At 37.1% G+C, this 25,761-nt stretch overlaps 1 protein-coding gene across 1 annotated transcript; it reads left to right on the forward strand.

Moving 5' to 3' along the window:
* Positions 1–317: 317 nt before the first annotated feature.
* LOC105392375 (dual specificity protein phosphatase CDC14A) lies at positions 318–24,708 on the forward strand. Its single transcript, XM_038110120.2, has 9 exons — positions 318–1,087; positions 1,349–1,514; positions 9,807–10,066; positions 14,594–14,803; positions 15,085–15,242; positions 15,735–15,895; positions 16,341–16,479; positions 16,963–17,113; positions 23,213–24,708. Exons 2-9 carry the CDS (start codon positions 1,469–1,471, stop codon positions 24,161–24,163), a joined length of 2,076 nt encoding a protein of 691 aa, XP_037966048.2. The 5' UTR covers positions 318–1,087; positions 1,349–1,468; the 3' UTR covers positions 24,164–24,708.
* The last annotated feature ends 1,053 nt before the right edge of the window (positions 24,709–25,761 follow it).

The raw sequence follows: 25,761 nt of genomic DNA on the forward strand, positions 1-25,761 counted from the left end.
GCCTAGATGATACCAAGTTACCGAAATTGCTACCTAGCAATACAGTAACAATCTCTAAAGAGCGCAATTTACTCCAGACGATAAACGAACATTGGTATAGATCATAAACACCAAAATCATCATCATCTTGATTCGCCGTTACGGTTAATAAAACAAAAGATATCCTTGCTTGTAAAAATAAAATACATCCAGCGGCAGCGCCATCTGTTTGTGGAGTCATAAAAAAATATAATGTATGACATCTAGCGTAATTTTTATGTACTAATAAAAAATACTGATACGACATCTAGGGTTATTTTTGTGTACTAATAAAATTCATAGACAATTTCTGGATCTTCCTTCATACTATTGAAGTTTTAACTTCTAGTGTTCTAAAAATTCCAAATGCCAGAATTTAAACGTCAAAATTGACAGGACAGATGGCGCTGGAGCTCGGGAAAATTATCTTTGACAAAACGAAAACGAGTTTCCAACGGCTCCGGGCGCGTTGAACGTCACGCGTAGTACACGAAATGGAATAAAATAGCTGAATTCGCTCCACTGCTGTGGGCTGTGAAGTTAATCCGCGACCTTGCGTCGTCACAACCGACTGCTTTGTGCTACAGTCACGCCCGGTGCTTGTGTTTACATGTTATCTATTGATAGTCTTACTTGAATGCACACCTCCCTATAGAAATAACACTCGGTGCTTTGTGAAAGAATATCACTATGTAGTGAAGTGCAAACTCTTTAATAGTGGAGCTAAGGCTTTGAATTTTCAGTGCTAGTTGTTATGACCTTCCACTAGAGCGAAGAAGCCATCCCACGCCTCCAATAAACAGACACCTACGCGGCGACGCTTGGATGTGCGCTCGCAGTATCACCAATGAGATCTGAATTAGAAGGATCCCGCAATAACCCTCAAGTTCCGTGTGATAGATTGTGAGATTACAGTGAATATTCGACAGAAAATCTAGTTAGAAGTGCAGTGATTTCCGATCTACGATCCAATGTTTACATGACGTTATTATTATCACTTGCGAAATCTATTGTGTTTGTTGCAAATGCTCAAGGCTATTCGCCGCGGAAGCGCGACGGCGAACTTCTGGTAAGAATTTTAATTTATTTAAACTATAAATTTGTACAAAATACCTGAAGTTATTGTAAAAACTTTTACTAGTGAGATCTAAACGAGAGCACTTTCCAAACAACCTGCCTTTAAAGGATAGATCATTCTTAAATGTGTTTCAATTTGGCAATCCAACAAGAATATCACTTTACACTGTACATGTTATATTGGTCAATATCATTAACAGCTATAGAAGTTTTGTAAAATATTTCCTATAATTCTTGTTATCTTTATTTACAGATGTTTACATCAGAAAAAAAAACAGAATTTATCTTCGAAAAAGATAATCAACTAAAGAAGACATGCAAAGAGAATAATATAATAGAAAATTGAATAAACTGCGGTAATATTTGCATCATCATGGACGACAGTGATGTTATAATATCCTCTACGGAGATCATAAAAGGTGAGTACTCTACTATACAGCAGCACTGCTGGAAAAAAACTTCCCCAATGAGATGCACAACACTCAACATAGTCAAGCTTCATAATTACTTCAATATGGGTTCCCTACGAGTCTTCGAAACTATTTTTTTCGAATATGCATACATCGACAACCTTAAACCGAAGCTTTCATAGTGCGATGTCTTGTTTCTTCGAAGGATTTTTTGTTCGACGTATCTTAATACCGAACTTCTTACTACGGTATATTGTTTCTCCAACGTTTATTTGTCCGATGTAACGATACTTCGAAAATTTTTGTACAACCGTCTAACAGTTAGAATTTCTTGTAGGTACAACTTATATACAATGAAATTCTTGTATATAAATGTTGTTTACAATAACAAAATCTCAAAGAATCAAAACATAAAAAATCTAAAAGTCACATTTAAAATTTATACAAAATTATTTAAGTAGGTGTATATGTATGATTTGATAACTTAAGTGCGCTTTTTTTAATGTTACTAAGTAGGTACTGTACATTTATCTGTGAAAGCTTGTCATTAGCTTTAAGATACCTGTTTTAATGTATTAGTTATCTATTCGTGTAACATGTTGTTAGCTTTCCTAATAAAATAAATAAAAAATAAAGTTATTCATACTTAAATAGGTACCTGATTTTGTTATTGTACTTACATGAATTTAATTGTATATATGTTGTACCTACAAGAAATTCTAACTGTTAGACGGTTGTACAAAAATTTTCGAAGTATCGTTACATTGGTCAAAGAAACGTTGGAGAAACAATATGCCCTAGTTAGATGTTCGGTGTTAAGATACGTCGAACAAAAAAACCTTCAAAGAAACAAGCCATCGCACTATGAAAGCTTCGGTTTAAGGTTGTCGATGTATGCATATTCGAAAAAAATTGTTTCGAAGACTCGTAGGGAACCCCTTCAATATTATTTATGAATAACAAATAAACAAGATCTAGAAAGAATATGATCATGAATGCCAATTTTTGCAAACAATTATTATTAAATATTTCCGAAGGTTGAACACAAGAAAAGAGTCTATAGTTACATACATTAATAAATGACTGAGTAGATGATTTCCCAGAAATACATGTTTTCATCATAAAAATGATCATTTATTCATACACAAAAGGAAGCAAAAGGCCATTTAATACCATGATAAAACCCACACAAATAGTTCCATCATCACAGTAAATTAAACTTGGATTTACTCATCATTAGTTAAGCATGTAGTAGGGCAACCATGTATTGTGTATACTACAGTGTAGTAGTTAGTACACTGCCTAATCTGTTAAAGATCATTGGATGAAGTTGCAGCTAAGACATAATTTGTACTGGCCTGAAAAAAAAATACAACTTGAAAATGAAGGCTTGATTCACATGTTATCTCATATTTTTTGTAGGCCTTGCAATACATTGACCCACTCCTATTTTAAATATTACAGCTGCCAGTTTATATTGTTTCTTTATCTGCATGCACAACATTTTAAGGAACTAATAATAATAATAATATGTGGGGAGTTGGGGACATCTCACATACGGCCATCCGACCCCAAGCTAGACAGAACCTGTGTTATGGGTGTCGGACAGCTGATATATCTACACAAATACATAGATAGATAGATACTAAATATAAATATCAACACCCAAGACCCGAGTACAAATATCTGTCTTTAAACAAATATCTGCCCCAGCCGGGAATCGAACCCGGGACCTTCGGCATAGCAGTCAGGGCCACTAACCAGCTAACCACTACGCCATTCGACCGTCAAAGGAACTGTTATGTTTGGTTACCATTTTGAATATTTATTATTTATACAAGGAAGTATCTTTATAGTATTGCACAAATTGCACAAACACTATTACACTGCTATAATAATAGTGTTGCCATTCTGCACCATCCATCAAATGTCACTCGTAAAGTATGAAGGTCATGTTTGTAAGTATGTAAATGCTTAGTTTTATGTTATTTACATATTCTGAACTTTACCTTTATGTATTGAGAATGTGTAGGAGGCTCATTTTAATTTCCTTTCCTTGAAGTTATGATTGATTAAGTTTAATGCAGAATGAATACTGATGCGTAATATAGTGTTTGATTTAGTGTAATAATTAATAAATGATATAATATTTTCCAGTAAATATTACCAAAAGTAAGCTAAATTAATTTTATAAACTACCTACCAATTGAGCTATTAAACATGCATATTGATACACTTTTACCACTCAAAATAAATTATAATCCAAACATACAAACATTACACTTGAAGCTTTACTAGTGGGACTTAACATGAAAACCTGTACTATTGTATTTGCACAGATCAACACATTAATACATAACATAGAGCCTTATTGTGTGTCTATGCTCATTCAATAGAACCAAGGCCGTCGCTTGGCCGTGGCACATGGTCATCTCCCAGCCCACACATCTGATCAAGCATGGTATCTCAATTGACACTAATATTTGTCTTTTTGTATGGATTAATTAACCAAATATGACTATGTGACCTTGTATAAAATAAAGTATTTGAGCTTTAAAAAAATAAGTAAGTAAATACAAAACGCGGTTGTGGTGTTGTCTGCACACAGGCTTATTTTATTCGTACATACAGGGGTAGTATGTAAGTCGCAGCCGACGCAAAATGTAGACACATAACCCTTTATTTCCGCGCCTCGCCCATAATTCTCGGGTCAGAAATAGCTTTTAGCCCCAAGTTCACCTTTCAGCCTGCAATAACGATGCTTGAGGTGTTGCTCGACCTTGGCTTATGTAAGTAGCATGCAGATCCCCTTTGGGGGGTGGCCCGGGCGCAGGCGGCCGCGGAAAAATTATATTATTGCCACAAAAATATCCATAAGTTTATTGTATTTAAGAATGGAATACTATTTTGTTTATTCAGCTTATATTTATGACGAGGCAGCAAGATGAGGAAGGCTGTACGTTTAAAGTAGGCCTATGTCCAGCAGTGTGCTGTTACTGGCTTATAAGGATGTAAAATAATGCGTTGCTGATTTTTTGTAGCCTGAATACTGTTTTTTTTAAGTTGTAATTTTTTTTTTTATTAATGTTATTTTAAGCCCCAGAATCAGCCATACTACATAGTACCTACCTGCTCATGTGTTTGTGAAATGTGTCACAGTTAATTAATAAAGGATTGTCGTGTGTTTACGTAACAGGTAGATATAGTAGATGTGTGTGAGGTTTGTGTGAGCATATTATATCATATATGGATGGTTTTACGTAAAAAGCTTCTAGTAGTATAGGGAGCCGGCAAGCGAGCAATAATACCTATTTAACTAATCAGCTTAAATTACCTACCACTTAATGAATGTCACAATGAAATCAAACAATGACGATGGGTTTATTTAAAATTTAAATAAAAAAAACATAAGGGCCTTACCACAAAAACTTAGACAGTATTTAACAGGTGTTTAGCGCTGTCAAACGTCTAGAAAATCTGTCAAATTTTGATTTAAACACTTGTTAAACGGTGTTTAAAGTTTTTTGTGGTAGCACAGTAAAAGTTTAATCATTTAATAAAAATGGGAACACCCAAATATTCCGAAAAACTTTTTTCCGAATTTGATAACCCCGAATATGTAATTTACGAAATATTGCAATACCGATTTTTTTAAATACCGAATTATAATAATCACGAAAATTATAATTTCGAATATTATAATCACGAATATTGTTATTACGATTGTTAAATATACGAATGTAAAAAAATACGATTATTATAATATACGAAAAATAAAATACCGATTTATTATAATCACGAAAAAGTCAAATCCCGATCGGAAATATGATAATTCGTGATTTTGACAAAAAACATAAACGTCTTTACAACTTTAGAACCAAAACCAAAAGATAGGTGCGACGACGAGCAAAGCGAGGAGAAGCGTGTTAGGTGCACATAGATATCGAAAAACAAAGCGGAGCGCAGCGAAGCGGAGCGGAGCGTTTCAAATATAGAGCAAAACAATTGCTAGGATTTTTATGGTGTTTAAACTTAAAAACCTTAGGACCTAAACCTAAAGATAGGTGCGACGACGAGCAAAGCGAGGAGGAGCGTGTTAGGTGCACATAGATATCGAAAAACAAAGCGGAGCGCAGCGAAGCGGAGCGGAGCGTTTCAAATATAGAGCAAAACAATTGCTAGGATTTTTATGGTGTTTAAACTTAAAAACCTTAGGACCTAAACCTAAAGATAGGTGCGACGACGAGCAAAGCGAGGAGGAGCGTGTTAGGTGCACATAGATATCGAAAAACAAAGCGGAGCGCAGAGAAACGGAGCGTTTCAAATTTAGAGCAAAACAATTGCTAGGATTTTTATGGTGTTTAAACTTAAAAACCTTAGGACCCAAACCTAAAGATAGGTGCGACGACGAGCAAAGCGAGGAGGAGCGTGTTAGGTGCACATAGATATCGAAAAACAAAGCGGAGCGCAGCGAAGCGGAGCGGAGCGTTTCACATAATATAGCTTAAAAAATATTGTTTTTCGATGCGATTCGATTTATACGCATTATGCTGCATTATTCATATAACTATTTCGTGTTAACTAAGAAACATTCGGGAATTTGTATTTTCGGAATATTAAAACTTCGGGATTCGTAATTTTAACAATTCGATATAATAAAAAATCGTACTTTTGAAACATCGAAATAATAATATTCGGAAAATTGACTTTCGTCATTTTAATAAATGTGTTGTTTGAAATTTCGTTTATAAACTATTCGTGATTTTCGTTATTCGGAAACTTAAAATTCGGGATTGTGAATTATTCGGAACTATGAAATTCGAAATTTTAAAAATCATTATTTTCATATTCGTAAAAAAGTAATTCGGAATTATGTAGTGTACCCAATAAAAATACATAATTATGATAGTTAAATCGATACTAAATTAGCCAAGTCGAAGGAAATATTCCCGGCTTCATGTTTCATTGAAATTTACGTTAAACACCGCCATCCCCTATTCTTGGGCCACACCCATAGTGCAGCCCTCACCGACTTGTAAAGTAAAACACGGCAGTAATTACAGTCGCGGCCGCCACTCGAGCCAGCCAATCACCACACGAACACGAAGGAATCAATGTACCTACCAGTACTTGTTATTCTATGCTACCTATAGGTACTCACCACTATAAACACCTGTACAACATACACTTTTGTATTTAGGCAATTTGAGAAACCGTCAATAATATTATTAAGTACTTTATTGTTTGTTAAGTTTGGTTATGAGACGGTTCTAAAGTAAAGTTGAGGCCTTTAGTATGTATGTATACCTACCTAGTGTTTCGCGAACTGGTAGCCTAAGTGGTTGAGAACAATAGGTACTACTGGGATAGAATTGGGTTCTTGATCTATTTCCATCTTTATGAAACTCGTAATGAAGGATGGTCTGAAGACCTAAGTTTTACACAGAATGAGATTTCTATTGCACTTGAGGAATGCAGGTGTAAAAGTTCTTGTATTCAATATGAATTTGCTTTTCTCATACATTGCTTAATGTACATAGAAGCTTAGATCTTTACTAACGCAGTCCCATTGATGGTATTTATTGACACATCTTTGTATAAAAAAACTTATTTAACGTCCACAAGAAAATAACATATATATAAAAAAAAAAACACGCACTCACGCCTTGTACTAATGTACTCCCTTGCGGGGTAGGCAGAGGTGCATTGCTGCACCCACTTTTCGCCAGAGTGTTATGTTAGTCCCAATGTAATAGGGGGCGGGTCTATTGCCATTTTACGGGCACATCCAAGACCCGAGAACAAATATCTGTGTTTAAACAAATATCTGCCCCAGCCGGGAATCGAACCCGGGACCATCGGCTCAGTAGTCAGGTCACTAACCACTACGCCATTCGGTCGTCTATATGTATTCTGACATATATGTATTCTGTTTTAACTGAACTCGCAGCGTATTGAAGAAGTTAGCACGAACTACTTCCAATCTATCGAGAAATTACCAGCGCAAAATTGTCACTAAAGATTTTATCCGCACAGTAAATTAGCTGAGATCGTATCAACAGATAATTTTACGACTACCGATTAAAGTAATTGAGTGGTGTCCTGCTATTAACCGATTTGAGGCTGTATAAGTAAACATAGTTTAGATGTGTGCAGCTATTTAACTTTGAGTATACTCTTTCGTATGGTATTTAGATTAAGATTAAAATTGGACTCTTGAGGTTATAGTTACATACATATATGTACTATAAAAAAATATTATTAATATGTTTAGATCAGTATTTCATAAGTAATCTTGAGTTGCAGTAGGTACTGGTGCGAAGTGGCGTGTTTTGAAACTATACAAGGCCAGAACGCAGAGGTTGGGACTGCTCGCGTATATTTTCAAATTAAAATGGTGCCATTATTTACTTGAAAGTATACAAGGCCATTACGCACTAATCGCGTATATTTTCAAGTAAGTTGGGCCAAAATTATGGCTTGAAAATATACTGTAGCAGTTACCACTGCGTACTAATCGTGTATATTTTCAAGTGCCAAGCGGCAATGCGAGCACTTGAAACTATACATGATTAGTTACCAGGTAGCCCTTTTGAATTGTTGCTCTCTCTTTCTTTCATGCGAAATAGTAATTAGTCTATTGCTTTCTAAACATTGCATCATTATTCCGCACTTGGCATTGTTTTCTTAACGCGTTTTTTGATTACATCGTACAGTTAAAAAGTAAATTGATTTAAATTAAACTGTAGAACTGTTGTAAATATTAAAAGAGAAGAGGTTGTAGAACAATTCATAAAAGACAATTATGGTGAATTCAAAACTTGATAAAAATAGGTTTGTAATAGGGTAATACCTACTACAATCACAAGCAATAAATAATTCGAAGTAGCAAAAAGTCAAAACCAAATTACCCCAATTTTTTAAACATTTAATTTAGAATTTGATCAAAATGTACGTTTTTAGTTGGTTATAATAATATTTTGATGCGCTGTTAAATGTATTTTAATATTGCCGACGAGCTATTGTCACTGGAACTTTTTCATTGCTCGTGAGTGTATTACTATTAATTCATATAAATATTAAGATATAAGTAAGTAACTTGCAAGTATGATTGCTATAAATATCAATTTATCAATCAAATTAGAGCTTGTTCATCTTTATTTATTAACGTTCTATAAGTATGACAGGCAGATAAAGTAAATTGTAGTCATGTACATTTACCGAAATAGTTAAGCAAATCAGAATCAGCATGTAGGTACAAATTATATGCGACAAGTACGCGAATAAAGCAATGTGCGTAATAGCAATGTATATTTTCAAGAACGATTCAGTAATTCCCAACTTGAAAGTATACGCGATTAGTACGCACAAATCGTGTATATTTTCAAGTCAAATAATATTTTTTTTCACTTGAAACTATACAGTGCTAGTACACTATGTGTGCGTTCTGGCCTTGTATAGTTTCAAAACACGCTGCGAAGTGTCCACATGTTTTCTGCACATAACACACACGTCTTAATTCCTTACGCGTTACATAGGAACTTTTGCCGTATGTAGTATGCTAATAACAATAATTAATACCTATGATTAAAAAAACTGTCACATATTGCACTTAACATGCATGCACTTGTCATACACATTTCACACTTCATAATTCACATTTGCACACATTACATTTAACATTCACGGTGATATGTCGTTGCTCTGTGAATCGGCAATGTTAATGAAATACGAGTGTTAAAAATGATTAAGTTATTGAGTTATAAAAACGTAATTTCTGGTTCTAATAAATTTAAAAAAATTGATTTCTAAAATTGGAATTGGAATGAATTTTAAAATCCTACCCCCGAATTTATTAGACTTTTTTGACACTTCAAAATAGGTTTAAAAAAGGTTTAAAAGGTATTAACGTTGTGATAATGTTAACATTTGACTGTCGTAAAGAGTCTTAACTCGTGTGTTAAAAAGTCAATTTGAACCTTGTTGCAAAATTAACAATACGCAAAGTAGTAATAAATGTATCTTTTCTTTCTTTCTTTTCAAAGTCCTGACATCAAAGAGTGCGATTTTGCTAAGACTTTTTATGATCATCAGTTATTTCCTCACTTTTAAATATTTTTAGAATTTTAACGGATTTGTCCTTTAATAAATATGATAGATCGATTAAATACGATCTTAAACAATTAGTTAGGATCCACTTCCGTTTTCACGACATTATAGTTTTACTGTATAGATAATAATTTGTGGGCAAGCTTTGATATTCTAAGCTCTTAATATTAAATCCCTTCATCTTCTCCCCAGATCGCCTGTACTTCGCGACGCTCAAGACGGGGTACAAGCCGAAAGCGACTCGCAACAGCAAATACTTCCACATAGAAGACGAAATAGTCTACGAGAACTTCTACTTCGACTTCGGACCTTATCACCTGTGCCATTTGTACCAGTTTTGCGTGAAGCTAAACAAGGAGTTGGAGGAAAACCCTAAGAAGAAGATAGTCTTCTATACGAGTAACACGGACACGCTGAGGTTGAATGCTGCCTACCTCATCGGGAGCTATCAGGTATGTCGCCTGCTACCGCTTCACGGGATCGTTATCGACGCAGATAAACACCACTATATCGCGATTCGCCATAAATACGACGCTGTGATTGGTGGTCGACGTCGATAACGAACCCGTGTCGCGGCCGCTGAATCTTTAATTGTTCTATCTTATTATAAAGCTCGTCGATAAAGAACAATATGAAGATGGCTTTACTATTCACGACCTACATAAATTACATACACTTTTATATCATGGTATGTAATGTCCGCCATTTTTATACATATAGTTTCTTTATCTGCAGAAATAATACCTTTTTGGTCTGACATAGTCCTTTTAGGAGATATGGGTCGCATTTCTTTCTTCATACACCCAAAGTTTAGTAAAGAGGTTGTTAAGTCGACCATTTATTACATAGTCAATCTAAGTGCCTATACCGTCCCCAAGAAATACCTACATATTATATAATATGTTGGTAAGTATACCTATTGTGTATCGTATTCTTGTGCATGACCCCATCAGTGATCCAATATCTGTACTGAAGACAGCCTTCGAGTATCGGGATATCGATCTCACTGCGAGACAGTTTATGTGTCTTTTACTACTGATCTGATCTTTTAACTCAGATCCTTGGGGCGCGTCTTGCACTAACAAATCGAGTTTAAATCTATTGTCGTCGAAATTTAATGTATTCCTATGCTTTGATGGTAAACAGTAAAAAAGTGATAGAATTTTTAACTGTAACTATACAGTATGTAGTACTGCTGCTCATGTCTCCAGAATCAGCCTGTATATTTATTTAACACTTTATTGTACAAATATCACAAATAAAGGTACAAAGGGTGGACTTAATGCTAAAAGCATTTTCTGCCAGTCAACCCGTAGGATGTATATCTCCTATCTATTTGGATGTGTTCAGATGTACAGGTTTCAAAATGTTATCTTCCTACATGCCAAGATTTTAATTATTTGTAAAAAAACACTGTCTTTCTGAGCAGTGCCTCTCGGAAACTATTCTTAAGACATAAAGATTTAAGACTTCTTTTATACGAATGCTTTCACTCGAATGCAAATAAATGTCGCTTAAAAAAAGTGACTGCTTTATTGCTGCTGGTTTTAAAGTTCCTAGCTTTTTTGGCTTAAACTTTTAACGTAGCTTTGTGCCTTGAATTGATATTACCTATATGTAGGTAGGTATATCTATTAAAATATTATATTTTATCCCCCGACGAAAAAAGAAGGGTGTTATTTTAATAAGTTTTACGTATTATGTATCTTTGTTTAGCGTCATTTCACACGTACCACAACCACACCACGTCTCAGCGACAAAATGTGGTCAAGCTGTGGTTGCGTGTGAATTGTGTGACAGCGGCTTTGCAGTTGCGTTGTGGCAGCGACAAAATGTCGATGTGGTTGTGTTGTCGCTGTCTTTGCGATGTGGTACCCACGTGGTCGTATGCAGTTAATACGGAGAACAGGTTGCCGCGGTGCCGCCGCCGCGTGGCGGCGTTGCCGTTGCGATGTGGTTGCGATGTGATTGCGATGTGGTCGTATTACACAGGTGGTCGATGACAACGGCGAAATGTGGTACGTGTGAATTGGATTATTCATTGTCAATACAAAATATACGCCCGACCACACCGCGTGGTTGTGGTGTGGTTGTGGCTGTGGTGTGGTTGTGGTACGTCTGAATTGACCCTTAAAATTCATACAAGATGCCCAACAACATTATGATATTTCCGTACTTGTATAATATTTGCGTTGTTATAAAGTCATTAAAATGTTTTTGAAAAAATTTACAACATTTAATTATTTTCAAATAACTACCTACGTTTAAATTAAACAGCAATAGGTATAATAATATTCACGAAATGCGTGCTTCCTCCACTTACCCTTCTACAAACTACATGTAATTCCGAAGTAAATACGTATTTATGCTACAAGATTGAATTATTACGGCCTTTTATTTGTAAAGTAGCCATAAAATCCATTGCTTCGTCGTAAAATTTTGGCGAAAGTATACAAGAATCTAAAGTTGCGGGCAATAAACCGTGACGATGATAACAAATGAGTTTATAACTTTTGAAATGCCTATCTAGTACCTTATTTTGACTCAGCTAGGAGAAAAATCACTACGACATCACATTATAGAGGTACATGTGCAAACGCATATGCATTATGTTTCCACCAGGGGGAGTTAGGTCGGCGACCACCGACCACTATAGGGCCAATGTCCTATATTCGGCTTCTTGATAGCACGGTACCTACTTCTTCTTTCGTGTCAGTGAACATGCGAATTTTTATATTTGTCCAGACCAAAAGAAACATCACTACGACATCACATTATAGAGGTACATGTGCAAACGCATATGCATTATGTTTCCACCAGGGGGAGTTAGGTCGGCGACCACCGACCACTATAGGGCCAATGTCCTATATTCGGCTTCTTGATAGCACGGTACCTACTTCTTCTTTCGTGTCAGTGAACATGCGAATTTTTATATTTGTCCAGACCAAAAAGAAGCAACCTACTTATAAATATATACACTTGCTGTGACTTAAAAAATATCCTATGTTAATATCCTGGCCGGGACAACATAAGTTAAAAAAAAACAACCATCGTAAATCGTAACATACGCAATCGTATAGAAATCCACCCTGACGCACACTTTAGGATTAAACAAAACCTATGTTGCGGGGCCAATGTATAATATAGTACCTACATATTTTATAAGCAGCCACCGCCGTCGGTCGTAATCCAATAAAAAGAGATTACCGCCCGCGGGTGGAGATATCCGACCTACAAACATGGTTTAAGCGGGGTTTACACGATGAGACAGTTGGGCTATTCGTAATATGTAAACAGATCTGTATGCTTGAGAATAGGTACGCCTACGCCTGGTGCACTACTCGTAACGTGTAGTTACACTTGTGAGCCAAGTGTTTTCGGACAACGAAGGCATTACATTATACTTATGGTACAAGAATTTAGACAGAAACCCCCCTATTTATGATTTCCATTTGAGGCGATTTTTTCCAGTGATTCCGAAATAATGTTGATCCCTGAACGTGACCTGTGTATGTTATAAATTTATAAGCGTCCCTTTTCTTTGGCGTCTGATGGCCTCACGAACAAACAGACCATGGATTCTTTCCCAGAACTCTGGAAATCTAATATAATAGCAATATGTATCAGATTGACATACAAATGATGGTAAAGGTTATGTTATTTCGGCGTATTGCTGGCGGATCAATTTGCATACGATATCATATGGGCTTCGCAGATTTGATTTCACTCGCATGTCTACGAACACGAATTTAAGAATTCGTTTTTATATAGGTATATAGATAATGCATAATATTATATGCAAACTGCAGTAAAAGCATGGGAGCTCAAAGCCATCAAGTTGAATTTTAATTGAATGTTTTTATATTCTTTTGAATTTAAATGCCATGATATGCATAAACAAAGAAATACTATCAATAAAATACTATAATACTATTCAACTTATGCGACCTTTGCACGAAAGGAGCCTTCCCGAGTGTCGTATTAAGTGTACCTAATAATACATAATATACTTACTTAACTAGGTACAGCGACTGACAACTTATCTGACTGGCTAATCTTTTAACTCTGTAAGAAGATGAGAATTTAAATGGAATTAAGAATGTAACAAATATACACTCACGAGCAATGAAAACGTTCCACCGGCCATTGGCGGCCGACATGTCACGCTATGGAACTTTTTCATTGCTTGTGAGTATTATGTAGGTTTAGTTGCTTTACCTAATTTCATTTATTTATTTATTACACTGTGGTGTGTACCTTTGTAATATCTTTTGATCACGACATGTATTCAGCATATTACTTATGTATCTTCGATAGATGTCTCATGTCTCCAAGTAAATTGGAATTGTGATTGGATTATTATTTAAGAGATTGGATCATGTACGTTTTATTAGTATTTATTGGTTAGCCCTTGGTAACCCCCTGTAGGCTTACTTTACCAATTTTGCAAACCTTGTTCTTATTTTTCTTACGCCGAGCGTCCACTGGCGGCTCAACTATGCGAACTAACTTTGTTTAGCAAGCAGTGGACGCTCGGCTTTATGGTCGTTTAATGTAAATATCACCTCAAAAAAAATGGTGTTGTTATCCTTTTGATGATGCGATGAATGATTGATTTAAAGTCAAATTTGACAACCCACACGACCTAACCAACCAACATAATCTATCATCTTATTCACAAACCACAGCAGTGTTGGCTGGAAGAGATCGAGATGTGTTTAGCCGATAAGTCCGCCCTTTTAAACTAGTTTAGTTGAATTATCTTAATCTTTTATTTTACTTACCTATGCTTTTTTACAATAAAGTATTAAAATTAAATAAACCATCCATCTAAAGGTCGTCTGGTAGAGATTGCTATAAGCAATAAGGCCGCCTCTTTGTACTGTTTTATTTTTAAGTTTTGTTTTTTTGTAATTTTTGTTCTTGGTGCAAATAAAGTGTATTGTATTGTATTGTAAACCCCGACGTCCATCCTCCAGATAATCTACCTCGGCGGCTGCCCCACGACAGTTCACTCGGCGCTCACAGCCAGCGCCGACTGGACGCCGCTCAATTTCCGCGACGCGTCGGGCGGGCCGCCGCTGTTCGACATCTCGCTGCTGGACGTGCTGAGTGCCATCAAGGTGGCTCATGATGCGGGGTTCTTTGACTTTGAGCATTTCGATGCGGAGCATTATTTGTTTTATGAGGTGGGTTGTTGATAAACTATTGGTAATTCCGGTATCCACTGTAACTAACGTAAAAAGTGTTTTGTCGTAGCTTAATTCTTATTTTAGTTTTTAGCTTAGCTTAGTAGTTAGCGTTTTACTATGCTTACTTATGTATGTTTTCACCGTTTGCGTTGATAAGGCATTCCTAACATAAAATAAACAATTGGCATACATAGCTCATCCATTATTAACACTTTTAATTGATAGGATAGCTGTTAATTTACTTTTCATAACCTAAAATCCTAACCCTGCTATTCCAGAAAGTGGAAAACGGCGACCTGAACTGGATAATCCCGGGCAAGATGCTGGCGTTCTCCGGGCCGCACCACCGGTCCCGGCTGGACCGCGGCTACCCGCTGCACAGCCCCGAGCACTACCACCAGTACTTCCGCGAGCACGGCGTGTCTACTGTCGTCAGGTATGAGACCCTGGTGTCTACTGTTGTCCCTAGTGTCTACTGCGGGTACCCGCTGCACATCCCCGAGCACTACCACCAGTACTTCCGCGAGCACGGCGTGTCTGCTGTCGTGAGGTATGGAGACCCTAGTGTCTACTGTGGTAACTTGTGTCTACTGAGGTCCCTAGTGTCTACTGTGGTCCCTAGTGTCTACCGTGGTCCCTTGTATCTACTGTGGACTCTCGTGTATACTGTGGTCCCTAGTGTCTACTGTGGTCTCGTGTCTACTGCGATCCCTAGTATCTTCTGTAGCCTCTAGTGTATATTGTGGCCCCTACTCTCTACTGCGGCCCCTAGTATCTACTGTAGCCTCTAGTATCTACTGTGGTCCCTACTCTGTACTGTCTACTGTGTTAGTCTAACTTAAACTATATGTTAGGATCCATTTCATTCATATCATTTCCGTTTTTATGACTTTATAGCTGTATTTAAACCGCCAAATTCCGTCCACAGACTGAACAAGAAGTCATACGAGGCGCGTCAGTTCTCCGCGCACGGGTTCGAGCACCGCGAGCTGTTCTTCGTGGACGGGTCCGCGCCCAGCGAGCTCATCGTGGCGCGCTTCCTGCGCGTGTGCGAGCGCGCCAGGCAGGCCGTCGCCGTGCACTGTAAAGGTGAGCTTATGTACAACTTTATGTGCACTGTAAAGGTGAGTGTGTTGATGGGTGGGTAGAAGGGTTTGAAATGGAGTTGTGATGCATATTTTTCACAGAAGGCTCATTTTTACGTCTATTTCGAGGTAGAATGTGTCAAACGTGTGTTTTTTTTTTTTTTAGGGTGATATGTAACGTTACCCCGGCTGTTGTTAGCCATATTTTATAAAAAATCGTTGCAGCTATTAAAAAGTTATCCGACTTTTAGTGTTGAATATCGGGGGTATTTGACAAAAAATACTTTTCTCTTAATCTAGGTGTACTTACATGACTAGCAAACCTTTTAAGTATTTAAACATTTCTATGAGTAAGTCCCGATTCATAGCCTCTCTAAAAACATTTGTCATTACGAAATAGACAAGTCTAAAAGTTTTCTAACGTGATGAAAATCTGCTCTCCTTTTCAGCGGGGCTCGGCCGCACGGGGACCCTCATCGCGTGCTACCTGATGAAGCATCACGCGTTTACCGCGCGGCAGGCGGTGGCGTGGCTGCGGGTGTGCCGCCCCGGCTCCGTCATCGGACACCAGCAGTGGTTCCTGGAGAAGTGAGTAGTAATCAGCTAGCGAAATATGTCAGGAATGAAGGACCAATCTGCAAAAAGGCACTGTGTAGGTTTTGATGGTATACAAAAAAGGCATATTTGACTGGCCAAACCTTTGTTTTTCACCATGCTCTAGTGTAGCTCTTGTTGTCACCGCAATAAGAAGCAGGGTTTCATTTTCATCATCAGGCCCCTAGTGTCTACTGTGGTCCCTAGTGTCTACTGGGGTCAGTAGTGTGTACTGTGGTTGCTGTTATCTACTGTGGTCCCTAGTGTCTATTGTGACCCTAGTGTCTACTGTGGTGCCTAGTGTCTACTGTGACCCTCGTGTCTACTGGGGTCCCTCGTGTCTACTCTAGTCCCTGGTGTCTACTGGGGTCAGTAGTGTCTAATGTGTTTCCTAGTGTCTACTGTGGTGTCGGTGAGTTATGGTCACCCTAAGGTCTAGTTACAGTCTTCTTAACCCCTACAACGTCTACCCCCCAGTATAGAGTCCCGCATGTTGTCGGAGGGCGAGGCGCACCGGCGGCGCCACGGGCTGGCGGTGCCGCTGTTCACTCGAGGCATCTACTCCACGCTGCCCCGGGAGGAGAAACCCGTGTCGCTGAATGCTATACTGAGCGGGAAGAGTGAGAAGGTGAGCTTGTATATTATTTTATAAGAATTACACAAAACATTATTAAGTTTAATATATATTTTATAACAGTGTTTTTCAACCTTTTTCATGGTGCGACCCCCCTGGTATAAAAAAAAATTTTCGCGACCCCCCCTTGACCCTCGCAAATTGATGCAAAAATGTGTCCTTCTTTATTGAAATCTGTGATATCAAAGACAATTATTTCCAACTTAAGTAAATTATGAGTAAACTGGCTATTCCCGCGAGCTTCGCTCCGCCTTAAAAAGGTTTCCCGTAGGGATACCGCGATAAAAAGTAGCCTATGTTAATCCAAGGTGTCAGCTAACTCCATAGCTTCGTTAAAATCGGTTCGGCCGTTTTGACGTGAAGAAGAAACATACATACATACTCACAAACTTTCGCTTACTAGGATTAGGCGACACCAAAAATGTACCAATAAGTCATAGATCTATTCTATTCTATTCTATTCTCATAGGGGGTGAAGTTCCTGTACGTGGCTCTCTCGAGTGGAACCTTTGTACATATCCCCTTGATTTCAGCTCAGCCAGCCTAGCTCCCGAGTAAACTGGAGTAGCAGGCCTGGGTGTTGTAATAGCTGAGGTAGGCGCTCTGTTGGTCCAAGAATAGATAATCTTGTTTCTGTAGTAGGTGGACAAGCTAACAGAATGTGTTCAACCGTCTCATCTACTTCCTTACATGTCCTACATAAGGGACTAGTTGAGTTACCTCTGGTATATAAGTGTTTATTCACGCAACAATGTCCTGTTATTAATCCTACCATTAATGATATATTACTACGGGACAGGTTGAGTAAGTAGCGTGTAAGTTTATGGTTGTGTGATACAATAAACGCTTTAGTTTGTCTGCAATCTACACGATTTTTCCACTCCTGATTGTGTTCAGATAGTGTTTTATCGGTGAGAACTTGCCTTATTGCCTTTGATGACAAACTAATAAATGGTTCTGGCCCTATTGGTAGGGTATTTGATCCCATTCTTGCTAGTCGGTCAGCCTCGCAATTTCCTATGTTGTCGTTATGACTTTTAATCCACTGTACTGTTACATTATTTGAAATGCTTAGGTTTTCCAGTGTTCTGTGACATTCTAAAATTAATTTAGATTTTGTTACAGTTCTGCCTAAGGCACCTAAAATAGCCATACTGTCTGTGTAGAAGCAGATATTGCTATTTTTTGTGTCTTTTATTTGTGTAGCTCCGTCAAGTAGGCTGGCAGCTTCTGCCTGAAAAACAGTAGCTTTGTTCCCGAAGCTGACAGAGTATTGTAAGTCATAGATAAAAATCTACATTTCAATAAATTTCATTTGGGTGTGTCAAAAGGCAACTATTGTTTTATATTGTTTTTATATAAAAGAGTAAACGATGAAACGACGTTTTCAACAGAAAACCACCTAAATTGAAAAAAAACTACCCCGAAATACCCAAGAAACATCTTGAAGAATTTCAGGGGCGGCGCTGCTATACGCTGGGACTTACAGGAACTGAAACCTTTTTTATTTATTTATTTATTTATTTCACAAAATCCACAGCACAAGACAAAATAATAGCTTAGGTATTATATAAGCCTTACATAGGCCAATTACGGACTTACATTATACAAACGAATCACAATTACATCAGACAGAAAATAAAGTATAAAAAATACATGCAAAATTTAGGTTACATTACAATACAGTCACACAAAAAATTACAAAAGTTTACAAGCAATTAAAAATTACAAGCAACAAAACATAAACAAAAATTCATTTAAAGTTGACTCGTGTATATTAAACACAAAAGTCACCAGCATGTCATTTAAAAAAAAATAAGAAAAAAAAGACGTAAAGTTACCAAAAATCTAAATTCGGAGGCTAATTCTTAATTTTTTTAATTGTAAATCAATAACTGTCCTTGGCGAAAAACCATTCCCTTATTCTATTTACAAAGCTCATTTGCGTTAAATGAAAAATGTCAAAGTCTGAGAACTGTTTATTATAAGTTTTAGGTAGTCGGCAACTTATGGAGTTACTTGCGTAGTTTGTATGCACTAAAGGTATGTGGAAAAGGGCTTTGCGAGTATGACGTGTGCGGGTGGATGGTGTATTCAGGGATAACATTATGTTTACGAGTTCAGGGCAGTCCACAATGCCATGACATACATTATATAGTAGTTTCATGTCCAAAACTATACGACGATCCTTTAAGGTCATAAATTTTAGGCGAGAACAAGAAGACTCATAATCATCCTGCAGTCCAGATCTATAATTAATATGGTATATAAATCTTTTTTGAATGCGCTCAATCATATCCATATAAATGGTGTATTGTGGGTTCCAGACAGAGCAACAATATTCTAGGACACTTCTAACGTAGGCAAGGTATAAAACATAAACACAGTTAATGTCCTTAAATGGCTTACTGACTCTCAATATGAAACCGAGACTTTTAAATGCCTTATTGACTATGCTTTCAATGTGGTCGTGGAAAGTTAGTTTGGGGTCCAATAACACACCCAGATCTCGCATCACATACACTCTTTTCAGTGGAACATTATTTAGGGAGTAAGAATATGAAACAGGTGTCGTTTTCCTAGTAAAACTAATGTAGGTGCATTTATCGGCATTCACGTTAATTCTGTTCTTATAATAATATACTGATAGACGATTCAGGTCCTCCTGAAGTAGTTCGCAGTCTTCAATTGATGCAACTTTCTTGTAAACCTTTTTATCATCGGCGTATAGAAGAAATTTCGAATTTTTAAAACATAGTCCGATATCATATAAATATGCTACATAAAGAAGTGGTCCCAAAATAGACCCTTGTGGGACGCCTGATGGCACATGAATTACACCTGATCTACAGTTGCCTATTCTAACAGCTTGGTTGCGGTTCTTTATGTATGATTCGGTCCAGCGCAGTAGATTGCCGCAGATTCCCAATGTCTCTATTTTATTTAGTAAGATCGTATGATCGACTCGATCAAACGCCTTTTCAAAGTCGGTATAAATGACGTCTACTTGTCCTCCCTTGTCCATATCCCTTAGCACCGAATTTGTAAATACTGCTAAATTTGTAGTGGTCGATTTACACTTGACAAAACCATGTTGTTCACATGGAATGTTCAACGAAATGTTGTTGTATACACGTTTATGGACCACTTTTTCCATCACTTTACTGAAAACATTTAGTACAGATATGGGTCTATAATGCTCTACCGGTATTTTGGAACCTTTTTTATGAATCGGTACGATATCGGCTAGTTTCCATGCTGTTGGTACCACCCCTTCACGAAACGATCTGTTCAAAATAATTGTTAATGGCTCGGCTAGCGTGTCGGCACAGTTAACCACTAGAACTGGTGGAATGCCATCACTACCAGGGCCCTTTGTTTTGTCGAGACTACGTAGCAGACGCAGTATTTCGTCGCGGGTGACTACTATGTCACTCGTAACTGAGTTATAGGGAGGATCTACCAAAGTAGTGTCAGGATATGAGTCAGCTGGCAATCTAAACATACTGGCAAAGAATTCATTAAAGGCATTGCAGGTGTCTTGTTCATTTTTTAGGGTGTTATTATTATAAGTCATATCCTTAGGGTAGCTGGATGTACCTTTTCGCTTTGATTTTACGTAAGACCAAAAAAGTTTGGGATTCGTTTTTATCCCATCTTGAGCTAATTTTATATAATTTAGGTAGCATTCTTCTTGCAAAGACTTTTGTCTTGTGCGGAGAAGGGCAAAAACATTATAATCGAGAGGATTTTTATACTTTTTCCATAGCCTGTGATACTTATTTTTTTCTTTGATCATATTAATTAGCGCCCGTGTAAACCATATTGGGTATTGATGTCTCCCCCCCATAATTTGTTTTGGTACATGTTTATCAATGGCTTCATTAATACACGAATACAGTGCTGACAGTGCATCATCTACTGTGCCCTCATACAGTGTCGAACAATCAAAATCTGCTATTATGTCATTTATGGCATTATAATTTCCTTTTCTAAAGCACAATTTAAAAGATTTCGTATGTTGCATATGCTGGAGACCAATGTCTTTCAAATCTATTTCAATAGCTGGATGAAAACGATCCTCAACGACTATCGAGCTATTTGGCTTACTTATATCCAGGACTAAATTCGAAAATACTAGATCTAGTACATTGCCGCAGGTATTTTTGAAATTATTATATTGCATTAAACCGAGAAATGACCAATCAGAAAACTCCTTGAAAACTGTAAGAACAACCTGTGGTTAAGTTTCAGCCAATTCCATCAAAATTACCCGATTTGACTGCACAAGTTCTCAGCTACAACTAAAAATATCTATATACTTAGCATTGTTTCATCAGTAACCACGGGTAAATTTGCTCATGATTTTGCCCACTAGTCACCATTTCGAATGCCAGATAGCTGATTCGAGTTATTTCGACGAAATATTTCCCTGGAAAACTACAAGATTTTGACCCGATTTATTAGTAGTTTGCTGTAAAAATCCATCTAACTTGCAATGATGGAGCAAAATGGTATATTTATTTAATCTGTTTATTAAATAAATATTAATCGTCTTTATTGGGTTTTTTTACTAAAGTACCCTGTTTTTTCGACTTCTGGCGACCCCCCTACCGAAGCTTCGCGACCCCCCAGGGGGTCGCGACCCACAGGTTGAAAAACACTGTTTTATAAGAACGCAAATGTATGTTTATTACCATTACACAAAGCATTATTAAGTTTTCCTAACTTATGCGAACGCAAATGTATATGCTCGGTAATCTTAAATGTAGTTGAAAGGGGTACACTACATAAATCCGAATTACTTTTTTACGAATATGAAAATAACGATTTTTAAAATTACGAATTTCATAATTCCGAATAATTCACAATCCCGAATTTTAAGTTTCCGAATAACAAAAATCACGAATAGTTAATAAACGAAATTTCAAACAACATATTTATTAAAATGACGAAAGTCAATTTTCCGAATATTATTATTTCGATGTTTTAAAAGTACGACTTTTTATTATATCGAATTGTTAAAATTACGAATCCCGAAGTTTTATTATTCCGAAAATACAAATTCCCGAATGTATCTTAGTTGACAAGAAATAGTTATTAAGAATAGTGTGTTTATTAACAGCATAATCCGTATACAATTTAACAATACTTTTTAAGCTATATTATTTGAGACGCTCCGCTCCGCTTCGCTGCGCTCCGCTTTGTTTTTCGATATCTATGTGCACCTAACACGCTCCTCCTCGCTTTGCTCGTCGTCGCACCTATCTTTAGATTTAGGTCCTACTACAAATAGTTTTCTATTTACAATATTTTAACTCTATATTTGAAACGCTTCGCTCCGCTTCGCTGCGCTCCGCTTTGTTTTTCAATATCTATGTGCACCTAACACGCTCCTCCTCGCTTTGCTCGTCGTCGCACCTATCTTTAGGTTTAGGTCCTAAGGTTTTTAAGGTTAAACACCATAATTCCGAGCAATTGTTTTGCTCTATATTTGAAACGCTCCGCTCCGCTTCGCTGCGCTCCGCTTTGTTTTTCGATATCTATGTGCACCTAACACGCTCCTCCTCGCTTTGCTCGTCGTCGCACCTATCTTTAGGTTTTGGGTCTAAGGTTTTTAAGACGTTTATGGTTTTTTTGTCAAAATCACGAATTATCACATTTTTGATCGGGATTTGAATTTTTCGTGATTATAATAAATCGGTATTTTATTTTTCGTATGCTTAAGTAATCGTATTTTTTAACGTTCGTGTATTTGAAAATCGTAATAACAAATCTTCGTGAATATAATATTCGAAATTATAATGTAAGTGATTTTTAGAATTCGGCATTTTAAAAAATCGGTATTGCAATATTTCGTAAATTACATATTCGGTGTTTTCAAATTCGGAAAAAAGTTTTTCGGAATATTTGGGTGTTCCCAGTTGAAAGATGTACTTAAACATTTACGAAACTACGACTTTAATAAACCGCCCGCTTTTCACTTTTTTACTCACATTTGCCAATCCCTTCCAATTTTCCTAAATACGATCCCATGTAACTAACTTCACCACCTCTACAGTCACCTTAAAACTTCTAACCTTTTCATTCCAGTTGGACAACGCAAACGCCCTAAACGCGAACGACCGAGTGGACTCCGAGAACAACGTGGCGGCCACCAAGCGAGCCCCCGCGCGCCCCTTCACGCCCAAACACACGTACATGCTGCCCACCAACAACATACGCAACGCAGCCAACACTAACCTCAAGCCGCAACCTCGGATCCTCAACACGACCTTAAAGAGCCACTACGCGTCCAAAACATCCACCTTCCCGCCGACCCGAAGCGCCAATTCCACCAGCAAAATAGCCGTTGCTAAATCGCAACTGTCCGCCAAAAACAGCTTCCACGGACAAAGAGCTAATCTAGCCAGACCTACCCTAGCCTACACACATAGTAGTCCACTAAAAACGATAACCAGAAAGAATAACCTCAAAAATACAACGGCAGATACCAACACGTCGCCGACACATACTAAAGTGACTTCGACTCTGTCAGCCTTGACTGAAAACTGTCATTTGAACGGCAAAAACCGTCTTCCCTCCGAACCTAATTTGAAAACTATGCAAGGGAACAAAACCCCTGCTAATATAAACACACGAAAGAAGTTGATCGTTCGGTCGAATTCCAACTCGCGGAAGAAGCTACCGAAAAGCAATTTACCCGTGAAGATTGGTTTAGGCTCGAACCAAGACCTGTCCTCCTCTGATACTAACATCACGAATATCTCAGCTGACTCGCTCGAAGCGCCGTTTAGGTTCCGGCGAAAACGCGACAACTCAAGCAGCCCAGAACCCATGGACTGTCTCACAAACTCGATAATAACAGCTGACGTCACGCCCGAAAACTACGAGGAGACCACAAACTCGCAAGGAAACAAACTGTACAAGATTAAGGCGCTGAGAAAGAAGTGTCCGGCTTTCGGAATGGGCATTTTAAAGAAAGATGGCGTCCAGACTCGGGCCAGTTCTTGTGCCAGCAGCTCCACTGTCAAGAAAAAATGATCTCGAAGGAAAACTAGAGTCGTTAGGATCGTCGCCTAGCGACGTTTGCACTTGTAGATATTTTTACAGCGTCTAAATGTTAGATGTGCGTAGCGCAAGGGTGTCGTGTTGTATTAGCTCTTATTCACATTCTAAATGTTAGCCTGGATAGTATGGTATGGTAGGAATAGTTTTTAATACCTTCTTAAAATATAGAAAAATATCTGTCTTATAACTAGATGAGAATATTTTATGATACTGGATATCATCGAATAAAATCATTTTAAATTATGAATAAGGTCTAAAGTTTGTTGAATTTTGATGTGTTAGGTGTTAGTTGAGTATATTGAATACGGTACTAAATGTAATGTCGTTGACCCCATGAAAGCCTTAGAATTTAATCATTATAATTATTGTGAACTGTTGCTAAAAGTACATGGGTATAAACCGTATAAATAAATAGATCAATGTTACGATAACAATTATACAGCTGCTGCATAGCCAATCGATATGATGGGTTTGTTTGACATTTAAAAATGTTGTCTGCATCAGTCTGTGCCTATGTGAGCCGAAACCAGGGCAAATACAATATGGCATTGATCTATTGTTTTAAAAGTTAGGTGAATGACTGATACATACATTTTATGCTTTTATATCAATTTAATATATTTTTTTTACTTTCTTCATTACATAACTGCCTACTTCGTGCATTATCTAACAAATCAGATTCTGATTGGTTGGTTTTTATTATCTTCTGTAATTTTTTTGTCAGTCATTTACATATTATTTTTAAGAGAATATATATTTTGTAGCAATCAAATATCTAATTGTTAAGTGATTTTAAATGCCATTTTCTGAAGCTTTTATTGAGCTACTCGTTATTTACTGATAAAGTATAATTGCATATTTTTATTCCTTATTTTAAATATTTTGACTGCAATATTTGCTATTTCTGTTCGTTATTGATTTATTCACGTTTATTATGTAAATATATTTTTCCCAATTTCTTTAACACCAGAAACTAAGTTGAATAGTGTAAATCTATCAATTATAGCCTGAAATCTGCCTTTTTGGTTCATCGTATAACCATAGTGTGTATTAAAAATACTTAAGTAATCATTGTTGTATAAAAACGTTTGATCCACAAGGGTTCATGTCATTTTAAATATAATAGCTAGTTAGAAACTAGAAGAGTATACCGTAATAGATATTGTAATATCGAAGATTTTATCGTTATAAAATATGTCGCATGCGCCCCAAATGAATTCCTCTTATATTAGAGATTTGATTTATTACTAAACATAGATCTAAGTAGTTATTAAAAACAGGAGCTCCAGTTGTAGGCCTTACTAGTTACATGCAGTTATAAAGCTTAGCTTAATTACAAAATTAATGCAAAAAATTACACAAACGTACCTATTGCTTATTATCCAAATGAAACGGCTGACTAATCAGTAAAATTAAGATGTTCGTATTGTGTCTTAGTACATCTTACTCGCTCTTATGGCATCAAATTGCAACGGGCGCGAGTTAGAGGCAAACATAGTATCTGCCATCCTTAATTGACTGTGTAGTGAGCAGACTAATTTTGTAACTAAGATGTAGGCCCAATTTTAGTA

Source organism: Plutella xylostella, chromosome 27 (genome assembly GCF_932276165.1).
Source record: "Plutella xylostella chromosome 27, ilPluXylo3.1, whole genome shotgun sequence".
NCBI lineage: Eukaryota > Metazoa > Arthropoda > Insecta > Lepidoptera > Plutellidae > Plutella > Plutella xylostella.

Excerpts from the sequence above, each read along its gene's own strand:
- LOC105392375 (XM_038110120.2), top strand. The coding sequence starts at position 1,469 with ATGGACGACAGTGATGTTATAATATCCTCTACGGAGATCATAAAAG. Across the intron at positions 15,243-15,734 it reads GGCGTGTCTACTGTCGTCAG|ACTGAACAAGAAGTCATACG; the intron begins GTATGAGACCCT and ends TTCCGTCCACAG. Across the intron at positions 16,480-16,962 it reads CAGCAGTGGTTCCTGGAGAA|TATAGAGTCCCGCATGTTGT; the intron begins GTGAGTAGTAAT and ends TCTACCCCCCAG.